The 11,238-nt window shown below is 41.7% G+C and overlaps 1 protein-coding gene across 1 annotated transcript; it reads left to right on the top strand.

Moving 5' to 3' along the window:
• The first annotated feature begins 4,918 nt into the window (after nt 1-4,918).
• LOC133966327 (placenta-specific protein 9-like) lies at nt 4,919-10,918 on the top strand. The gene is made up of 3 exons (XM_062401218.1): nt 4,919-5,171; nt 10,063-10,154; nt 10,612-10,918. The coding sequence occupies exons 1-3, from the start codon at nt 5,006-5,008 to the stop codon at nt 10,753-10,755; spliced, it is 402 nt and encodes a 133-aa protein (XP_062257202.1). The 5' UTR covers nt 4,919-5,005; the 3' UTR covers nt 10,756-10,918.
• Nucleotides 10,919-11,238: the final 320 nt, after the last annotated feature.

The raw sequence follows: 11,238 nt of genomic DNA, 5'->3' as shown, positions 1-11,238 counted from the left end.
TGAGGAAACGACTGAAGATGGAGGATCAGAAATTAAGGGTGGTGGGGGTGAGCAGAGTTGAGAGGTCAGAGGAGGTTTGAACACTGAAATCCATGACAATGTGTTGTTTCTTGACCATCTATGTCAGATGTCAGTGCTTGCATGTGTATATAAACTCCAGCAGGGTGTTGCTGTAAAAATGCACGGCTACCCTAGATGACTATAACACAATCTGTATATAGAACGATACTGTACAGAGGGACAGGCTCCCAGAGAGACTTTATGGAAAATCGAGAAGCGGTATGTTGGCTCCTGTCAGCACTCTGCAGCTCGTCCAGATGATATTCAGCTCTGATTGGATGTCCAACGTGTCCCACAAATCTGACCTGAGGAGCGACAGTGATGGCAGTGGTCACTGGACAGGATGTCATGAGTGTGTCCCAGCTCTGCCCATGAGAGGAATGTGTATAATCATAGATAATCCTTTAAGCAGACATGGCTAGAACAGTGTTGCAGGTAAATCTGAGTGTAATGACCGGAGTGTTGATGGGTGGAGTTACCTGCCTCATCACAGAGCTGCGAGTCAAGTAAAGTGTCAGACACACAGGGATAAACTAATTTTCAGAGGTGACTTTAATTTTTAGTTGTGATCGTGTTATCTTATTAAAGCTGCTTTCAGATAATCACTTAACTTTAAATGTTTTCCTGAAATTTCAAGAGGGGCTTTACGTGAGAACTGTCCAAGACAGTTGCTCCCTAAAATGTCACAGCAAACTAGTGGGCATGTTGACGATGAACACACGTAAAATACATTGAGAAATATGTCAAATTGAAGATTGGAGAGTTTTTAGTGGTAACCACGGACACCGTTGTCGATGTGCTGTAATAAAAACTTATGACTTCAGCAGGGGAAATTGACCTGAGTCCATTTTCTGGACATTTTCGAGAGTTCATGTATGACAAAGGCTTCATAGTATCCACGACAGACCTGCCAAAGCAGAACCAGTAAATTCGCATTACCTTTATCTTGATGATTCTGTAGTTTGGTAAGATGTTATATGTCCGAGCATAACACAAAGAAATGGAAACCCCACTTTGTTTCATGGCTCTGTCCGGTCCACTGACTCACGACTATGATGAGCAGAAATCGACAACGTCCAACAATCTCTGTCACATTCTGAATATTAAGCCCACAAGCACACGCCTGTCATAGTGTAGTTGGCCATGTGTGTGGAGGTGAGAAAAAGCAGAATTTAATCTTTTTCTCTCAAGTTCTATTTTCTGATTATTCACACAACCACTTGCGACACTGTGTTTGTACCAGAGTGTGAGTGCAGCACCATGAATCCTTTCAAGCAGAGACTGTATGAAAATGTTTGACAATATTTCCATTTGTACAGTTCTTCTACCACAGTGGACTGTACGCATCATCACATTTCCATGTGGCCCTGTCACCAGTATTTATCCTGTTGCATCGCCTCCGTGAAAGTAAGAGATATGTAAATGCTCAGTGGTGTCGGGCAGTAACACATTAACATGTATTAGAAAGTGATTTTTCTTTTCACCATAATGAGTAGTAATGGATTGAGCTTTCAAATCCAGAAACTATTTTCTGCAACAGTTAAATTCAGGTAAAAGAAAACATTATTCCACTCGGTATCGACACTGAATTAGAGAGGACCAGTTTGTAATCATTGTGTTTGCATTAGTGCATTCATCTGAAGTCACAGAGGGTCTGCAGTGTCATCACTTTGTTGGATGTTATTCAAAAGGAGAAAACTACAGAGTCCTGGTCACTTCAGTGTTGTCTTCACTCAACAAACTCCACTTGTATCAGACATAAAGATACATGTGCCAACCTGTGGTTACATGTTTTAAGGGGCCGCACAGCAGCTGCAGTAAAGTCTGCAGTAACCTTGGAGCCCATGCATATATCTGCCATGGGTACAACAAACCTTGGTGACAGGAGTTAAACCCTTTGACCTTTCTGTAAAACAATCATACATACTGGTTGAATTTAAGGGGATTGGACTAGAGAGTGGATACCAGACGTAAGCCCCCTTCAGGCGCACGTCTTTTACACACATGCTTGTAATTGGGGAAAACATTGGGCTCATGATGGGTTCGGACAAAAAACAAAAGAATGCTTGTTGGGTTCAGGTGAGGCGTGGTTAGTTTTCTCTCTTGTGTTTAGACAGAAAACTGCAGCCTGATCCCGACTCTATACTGAACCTTTTACATTTATTGTTATGGCAGAACCAAAAGCAGGCTAAACTACAAGGCAGGTACAATGTAAAGCATTTACTTGAAAATGACCAAAATAAAAGTCCACATTCAAACAACTACAGAAAACAAACCATAAATGCCAAGGAGCTAACTCTAACAAAAAACTAGAGATGAGACAAAACCAGTTAAACCAACACACAGGGAAATAAAGGGGATGATAGTGACAATCTGACAGAGGAGAGTGTTGAGCTCAGAGACTTTATACACAAAGGAGCAATAAGGGGAGCATGTTTGCCTGACTTTTATTTAAATAGACTGTAGCAGAATACCTCTTCTAAATAGTTTTTGAATGGCCTGATTGGCCCCAAACAATTGGAATGTAGTACAAGCAACTGATTCTGAGAGAAAGGCAGTTAAACCTGCACCTCAACGTGACAAGGAAATTGGATGATATGGACTTATCTGCAGGTTTTCTATTTTTTCAATGAAAAACTTTATTTGTTTAGAGATGAATTGAGTCAAGCCAGATAGCTGAGGTTTTATTTAGAGATGTAACAAAAGTCAAACCATGGAAATACAACTCAAATCTACATTGAAAAGCTAAAATATCGATCCTCATACTTTACAAATAAAATAAAGAGTACATGTGTGTGTGGTTGATTCCAACAGGTAAACATCACGTTGACTGAATATATGGAGCCGTCCTTTCAGAGAAGCTGCTGATAGTTTATGTAAGTACAGCAAATCTACAATAGGATTAGGACACAAGAGAAACCAGAGGTCAACTAATGCTTGTCTTAAAAGAAGAGGGAGGAGCTTTGTTTCTTTTGATGGAAACACACACACACACACACGCACACACACACACACACACACAAATACACACATACACACACATACACACACACACACACACAAATTAGATTCAGCTCCTTAAAAGTGACAGGAAGTCAGTGTATGGCCAACAGCAGACAGGTCCAGAGCTGAGCTGCCTCCTGGCAACAACAAGGTTCAGTATGAAACCAGGGGGCCGGGGGACGAGGGACGACGGTCTCCCTCATCTGTCCATGCTTGTGAGGACATTCGGTTGGTACAGACAGACACTGCACTGAAGGAAAGCAGCAGGCTCACAGACAGCAGAGAAACAACAACTGGACAGAAATAGACGGGGGGGTGAGAAGGTGACCCTGCCTCGAGCAGTCTGCACACCACACACAAGCGTGACGCCATGATCCTTTGGCTCTGTGGACGTAGAGACACTCTAGGCTTCAGCCTGTGTTTGCGCACAAGACTTGAACCATGAACAGGAAGGGTCATAGGCTGGAATCACACACTTTCAAAAAATTATAACACTCTTTCAAGGTGCCCTAAGGAGATTCCTCAGACTGATTTATATGCTGTTGACATTTGTGTGGTGCATTTGTGTGTTATTAAGTTTGAACGCTCCATATGTCAAGTGTGTAACGGACCGGGAAACAGGAATGTAGATTAAAAAATAAGATGTTTAAGATTGTACTTAGTCATAATAATTTTGGTAATTATAAAACAATTTCTTATTTAAAGAGTTAAAAGTGATTTTATGGAGTTAATTATGGGAAATGTATGTCATGCTACAGTATGTATTTTGTGTACTATTAATACCCATTAATAATCCAGTTTTTATCTAGCATAATGTTTACTTTATATTTTTACTCACAATTCCCTTTTTATTGCTCTGCATTATTATAAAACTATCTATCAATTACATTTATTTATTTTAAATTTTAAAATCTATGCAGTAATGACAAGTAAAATTAATTTTTTATCTTTAGAAATACTTAATAAAACCAATGTCACATGTCAAAAAGATTTTCTCTTATTCTTTCTTTTGTGTGAGGTTTAGCGAAATTCATTCAGACAGGATGATCATTTATTATTCTTTTATTTATCTCATATCTCCTAAACTCTCTTTAGCCTCATTTCTCCATTGATCCTGTCTTTCACTTTTCCTCTACTTTTCTGCCGCTTAACCTGTAGACCTGCTTAAGAGGCCAGACGAGCGAGCAGAGCACGAGGCTGAAAGACAGTCTGGCTTAATGCAGATGACCATGTTTACTGCGTAACTGTCTTGGCTGTTTGAGAGAGAGAGAGAGAGAGAGAGAGAGAGAGAGAGAGAGAGAGAGAGAGAGGGAGAGAGAGAGGGAGTGAGTCAGAGCAGTGGGAATAACAGGAACCAATCAATATGATTATAAAGGGCATTCTCTGCTGCTGAATTGATTTTGATTTGTCAGACTTCCTGCTGAATAGAAACACCGTCTGATTTTCCCAGAAAATAAGCTCAGCCGCCTCCAGACCTTTTTATTATTCTCTTGACTTAATAGAAAAACACACTCCACAACAAACAAGAGCTTGTCTGCGTCTGTCCGACCCAATTAGTTTTCTTTGATGCATCAAAGCCTTTCTTTTCCTTCTTTGTTGCAAGCCCAAAGATGGTGAGATGGAAACAGTGTAATACTTATTGATCTTATCAGTAAAAAATGGAAGAGGCTCCTTATTTCATGTTTTCTTTCTACAACACAAAGCTTGCAGCACATGATAAGCACAAACCTTCTAAAAAAAGTCTGTCTGCAACTACTCTGGGATCTGAGTCCCCTCCCCAGTATGTCCCTCCCTCCCCTTCCCAGATACTCAGCTTTTTGTCCAGCATCTAATGTTTTCATTAGGAAACTGGGCGCAACCAAGGGAAGGAGGGAAAGGAGCAGAGAGCGAGAGAGTGAACACAGGAAGAACACAGGGAGATTTGTGGAGGAGAAGAAAGTGTATGATTTTTTTCCAAGATTCAGGGCTCTCCTCCTTCTTTTTTTGCCTCTCACACACTCATCAGTTTCTGTCGTCAGCTGCTCGCCAGGTCTCCCTCCTCACCATGATCCAGTCCCCCACCTCCTCCATTGGACTCCTCCTCCTCCTGATTGGCTACGCTGCGGCAGGTAAGGGAGTTGCCCCGGGTCTGGACGGGTGAGGGTAGAGTGTAGGGGTCAGAGGTCAGACAGAGAGGGCCGGGGGACACACAGCTTAGAGGATCAGTGTGTTGATTTACCAGAAGAGATGATTTAACCATCGGTGGTGAAAATGTATTTACATGTCTGTTTTACACATTAGTTCTTCGTTGCGTGGCACAATGGATATTTCACAGTGGGTAGATGAGGCTGAGCTGACATCATGGGTGCACACACACACACACACGAACACACATATGCACACACACACACAGACTCATGTAGGTCTGTGTGTGTTCAGGGTTTTGCCAGCACATCTGTTACTAATTTAACTGCAGCTCTGGCAACACTTAATCTAATACACTGTCAGCAGAGTTTCAAGCAGTCACTCTTCTCCTCATCTCTTATGATCATCTGCTCCTCGGCTCTGAGGACAGAGAGCTTTGTTTACCAGCGTTACTACTATCTGCTGGAAATTCACAAAAATGTGCCTCAATCCTCCAGAGTCGGATCTGTGAGCGACGGCCTCGAGTGTGAATTACACTGACTTCATACTTCAAGAATGACCAACCACAGGAAGTACGCACAGACAGACACACACACATAGATACACAAACACACAAACCCACACATACACACACACACACACACACACACACACACACACACAGAAACAAACATAACTAAGCAACTACGCAAGCTGAAAAAGTATTTTTGCCTCATTTCATTTTATTTGCAGCAGTTTAATTCTGGCTTCAATGCTGCAGTTTGTAAATGTAACGTTTATTATGCCACATCAATATTCTCATTTTTTAAAAATCTTTACTAAAATTACAGGTTTAATGCGCTGCAAATATTTATATTTTCTATAACAATTGCGATCATCTTTGTAGTAATATAAAAAGTAAATGTAGTTTCTTCAACTACTGATACAAATAGCAGTCAGAAGTGGGAAAATAAAAGATACTCAGTTTGACTATATTGAAAATGGGAGGTTATGCCTCTTAAAAGCTAATAATGAATCAAAAAATGTACTTGAATGGAAGGACAACAAATAAGGAAGAAACAGGAAATAATAATAATGATCAGTTATAAAACCCAGTAAACAGGGTTTAAATGTACCTAAAGTTGAAATGTTGGCTTGTGCCATGTAGCAGAGTGATAGACGAAGAGGAACAGAAGCTGTTGAGGTGTCAGGTGAAATGTTAAAGGTGAAATGAGTTGATGTGTCAGCTGAAGGTAAAAGAGCTGAACTGTGAGTGACAGAAGCTTTAAAATCCCTCAGAGCAGTAGAATTCAGTGAGTCAGCGTGTGAAGCATTACAAATCAATGTTAAAGTTGAAGCCCTGGAGAAAGCTGAAGTGTGTGTGCACCTAATGCAAATGAACTAAATGCAGATGAACCGTCATTCGATGCAGGTGATGTGTCTTGACTCGTGCACATATAACAAACAGAAGATTTGGGTATTTTGTCACACAGATCTTGATGCAGAGTTTTATTATTAATTAAAACCTTACTGTTTTTCTGAAGCTGAGCGATTACAGCCAAAATAATAGTCTTCATCGCGATTGTCTTCCAAGTATAAAGATACAGATCTTTGCAATTGAAGCTGACTTGAAGAAACCAGACAGTTCATTGAGCTTTTAAATTGAAAAGGACTCCTCACCGTGCATCTGACGGCCTGCACATGAGCCAGTGTTGCCTCCACTAAGGACGTCATGTTTTGGTCAGTGTTTTTGGTCTGTTTGTTTGTAAGCAGGATTACGCATAAAGCCAATTCAATTTTGGCACAGATACACACAGATACAGTCAATGACTTTTAGGCATTTCACAATAGCTCATGGAGGCTGATGATGAAATATAATAGCAGGCATGTTTAGGGGAGTGATATTTATAAGTGTGTGCAATTTGGTGCAGATCCAATGAATATTTCCAGATTTAGTGAATTTCAAAGTAGTTTCAGAAGGTGACCGTTGGGCCTTGCTGGAGGTATGAGATCTCCAGAGCACTTCTATCAATATATTTTGAACTTTTGTTATATCGCTACAGATTAGTTTGCATGAGTAGATGTTGTGAACTATGTCCTAAACGTCTCAACTCTTCACTCGACTGAACGCCTTCTCTCCTGTTGAGAGCCACATAATAATGGGTCAATAAACTGCGTGCACACATACACACATAAACACACACATGCACGTTTCTCTATCTCTAACCCTAACCCTGACACCAAGTGTTAACCAAACAGCCCGTGAAAAATGTAACCATGGTATTGCACCAAAATGTGCCCTTAGAACTATAGATAGACATCTGCACACACACAAACACACACATATACGCTCAGGTGGGAACGGGGAATCAGATAATTATATATATGGTTGCTTTCCCTGTGGTGTGTTTTGCCTGTTGAGTTCAGAGCGGGCAGGGCGGGGGGGGGGATTGGGCAGGGGGTTGTTTATGACTTGTCACTCACCTGGAACAGTTCTGACAGAGGAAAGATAAATTCTTCATGTGAGCCAAACACAGACCCAAATGTTTTGTCACTGTCAGGAATCGCCCAGTGGAGATCATATAACATGTCAGCCACACAGATAGCCTCCACTGCATCAGCCCTGTTATTCACATCTGTAGTTTATTACATACAACAGACATGTCTTTATTTTTTATGTGTTAGGCTCACAGGGAGAGGCGTTCACCAACCTCTGCATGAGACCCTCTGTTGCACGGTTACTCCTCTTGAAGAACAGGCAGGCTTTGTGCATGCACTGATCACACAAACGCACACCAACACTTAAGATGGAAGCCCAGCTGTGGTGTTTCTGAAGGTTTAAGAGGCAGTTTTATGCTGATCTGGAAACCAGCAGCACGTTCTGTTACAGCTGAAAACTGAGATTGTTGCTGTGAGATGCAACAATGAGGAAAACATCATTCCCATCACTTAAAAAATCCAGATCCTGTGGAGGAAATGGCTCATGTGTTTTGCAGATTTCTGATAATTCATGGGCTGCTGTCAAACCAAAGCACGTGAGCTCTGCCAAGTCTTCATCTGCAAGGGTGATTTCAACAAAAAAAAAGAAAAGAATGAAGAGACCTCCATCAGCGAGGACACACCGGGGCAGACATCTGATCCCTGAGAAACCCTGATGATGTTACGGTGCCCTTCTCATTCATCTGTCGTCTGTTCTTGGCCTGTGTCCTGCATGTTCTGTAGCTGGCGCCCCTCCAGCCTGTGTAATGGAGCTTGGAAAGTGTTTCCACGGGATATCATTGTGAAATCGAGGCACCCTGATGCTCAGGCACGGCCGCACATGTGAGGACAGTGTGCAGAATGAGATATGGGAATCATTTGTGGCCGCTTCTGCTGTTTACAGCGCAAGGAACAAATGGATCTGAGGTGGACGCAATGAATCATAAAGGTGGATCATGTTTGAGGCAGACGTTAAAAAAAAGGGTTGTAACTAGGAATTCTGCGGTGGCCCTGAGAGCTCAATGCACAGCAACTTAAGAAAACTCTTCCAATGTCGTTTGTCTATTTGCTGCGCATTTGTCTATTTGCTTCACATTTTTGTAATGTGTTGTGTTGTGTTGTGCTGGGAAATTGATGTTTTCTTACTTTGTATGTCTTTTCTTAAGTTGCTGTTCGTTGAGCTCTCAGGGCCACCGTAGAATTTAAACAAACCTCAGTCTGTGTTTACTTGACAGCAGACTGAACACCTGCTGCTTTTCGCTCTAAAATCATTGTTTCCATGAGCCTTCCAATGTGTAGCTCCACTTTCCAACAGGAAGAGGAGAACACCCTGGAGAGGACAAGCTGAGTAATACAGAGGTAGGAGATGGAAGGAGAACATTTAAACAGAAATCTTTAAAGTTGATCTTTGTCATTGTTCTCGAACATAAAAAGGAGGCAGTTTGAGGTTAGGTTGTCTTAAAATGGAAGGTGCAGATCCTCAAGTGTTTTTGCAAAGATTGAACTCCTGGTTCGGTACCTTGTATATTTTTGTACATTTGATATTTGTGAGACCACATCTTTGTTTGGTCATTGGCAGGCAGCCACAGTGTGAGAGGAATGATACAGACAGAACCCGCTCTGCAGAGAGCCTGAACATCAGTAATGCTCAGTAACTACACATCCCTATAACAGCGACAGCATCGCCGGCAGCGTTTGTTAAATGAATGAGGAGTCTGCTCATTTATAAAGTTCAAATGCCATCAACGGGAGCTCGGTCTCTGAGGAGGTGATGGGAAAAGGGAAGTTGTGTGGGAGAAAGCGAGCCTCGCCTCGAAATGTCTCGGCTTCAAAGAGACACAGATAATTGGAAACATAACTGTGTGTATGAGTGTGTGTGGGGGGGGGTGGCTCAAACAATGCATGTGCTGCTCTCCATCCGGCTCCACATCACTGAGGCAGATCACTCGCCTGCTATTGCAAGAAGGTTATTTCCTCATTTAAGAAAAATTATAGTAATTTAAATGATTGCTTGAGTTGGAAACAATGAAAAAAAGAGATCAAAACAGGAGTATTATTATTATCTTTACTATTATTTCTCCAGTTTAAAGCAAAGTTTTCAATTTAGGAATCGGCACTGTAGTCTTTCTGCTGAGAAGATTGATGTCAGTTGAGCTGTGGCTCAGGAGGGACAGTTAGTCCTCCAGAAGGTCGGCGGTTCAATCCCTGTCTCGCCTGATCTGCTTGGCCAAGTGTCCTTGTGCAAGTCACTGAACCCCAAAACACCCCTGACAGCAGCGGCACCAGTGTATGAGTGATGTTATGTCAGATGCATAATTGTCTTAACTGTTTTGTTCTTTTCACAGTTGACATCATGTTGTTTGCATCAGGCTGTTTCCTCTACCTCCTACTCAAATGTGTGCATTGATCTGTTCTCAGGTCCCGAGCCTGACCTGCGGCCTCGAGCGCTGCGTACAAGTGCCTGTCAGGAGCACACCAACCTTCACACCCGGCTGGATGTAGTGGAGAAGGTGCCGTTTCCGAAACTAACCTCACATTTAGCCCTTAGCAGTTTTAAACCATGTGGTTGGGGAGGTTTTGTATTTAAACCCCCCTAGGTGTTAAATTTAGTATTAGCTTTTTTCCATATATGGAGCACCTCAGCATTTACCTTTTCAAGAGATTCAAGATTCAAGATTTTTTATTTGTCAAATGCACAACAATAACATTAAGCAGTCGCTGGCAGTGAAATGCTTGAGTCAAGAACTAAACAAACCAGACTTGTGTTTCACTTATTTCTCCACATTCATCTCATCTGACAAACCCCCGTCTCACACTGACCTCACCTTATACTAGCTGTTTTTGGCAACTTTAATATTCATATGAATAAGTGATTGTAATATTTATGAGCATTGATTCTATTATTCATACTACAACTTTTTAAATGTATTATTCACATCAACGTCACAAATCTTGTGTCTCCTGTAGAAGGTGGAGGACACCATGGAGAAGTTGGAGGTTGAGCTTGCTGCTCTTCTGGACACTATTGACGCACCAAAGTGGCGCCCCCTGTTGGACACTGCAGGACAGACAACAGTGGACATCCTGGAAGAACCATCACAAAGGGGCTAAACCAAAACCAACCACATATCCACGTGGGCGGGACTTAACAAGGCTCTTAATTTGGACTTTGAAGGATTTCATCTGTTTCCATGACATAATGCAACTCTTTTTATACATTGTGTGGATACATATACTGTATCTGTAAATAAAAATTACTTTTTTTTATCTTGAACGAGGAGGCAGTTCTTTAGAAAGCAGATTCTGCATTATTAATTCTCACTAATGCTTTGACTGCTCATCTCTTTTCCAGTCTAAGGTCCAGTCACAGACTCTAACCTGCTGCCGTCAATAGGGGCAGAGCTGATGTTTACAGTTCCATTCAAAGAGATAAGTTCACCTTGGACAACACTGCAGAGTCAACGCTCTCTACTGTTTCATTAGTAACCTGTACCTTTAAAGGGACAGTTCACTTATCCACTCACCACTATGACTATGGAGGCGTGGGTGAAGTGTTTGAGTCCACAAAACACTTTAGTAGTCTCTTTCGAGCCA

This window comes from Platichthys flesus, chromosome 12 (genome assembly GCF_949316205.1).
Source record: "Platichthys flesus chromosome 12, fPlaFle2.1, whole genome shotgun sequence".
Lineage (NCBI taxonomy): Eukaryota > Metazoa > Chordata > Actinopteri > Pleuronectiformes > Pleuronectidae > Platichthys > Platichthys flesus.
The sequence above is the reverse complement of the archived record's forward strand: the minus strand, read 5'-3'. Positions and strand labels throughout refer to the sequence as shown.

Bases quoted from the DNA above. Each gene is read 5' to 3' on its own strand.
- LOC133966327 (XM_062401218.1), top strand. From the start codon at position 5,006: ATGATTTTTTTCCAAGATTCAGGGCTCTCCTCCTTCTTTTTTTGCCTC. The intron at 5,172-10,062 runs GTAAGGGAGTTG...ATCTGTTCTCAG, and splicing joins GATTGGCTACGCTGCGGCAG to GTCCCGAGCCTGACCTGCGG. The intron at 10,155-10,611 runs GTGCCGTTTCCG...TGTCTCCTGTAG, and splicing joins GGCTGGATGTAGTGGAGAAG to AAGGTGGAGGACACCATGGA.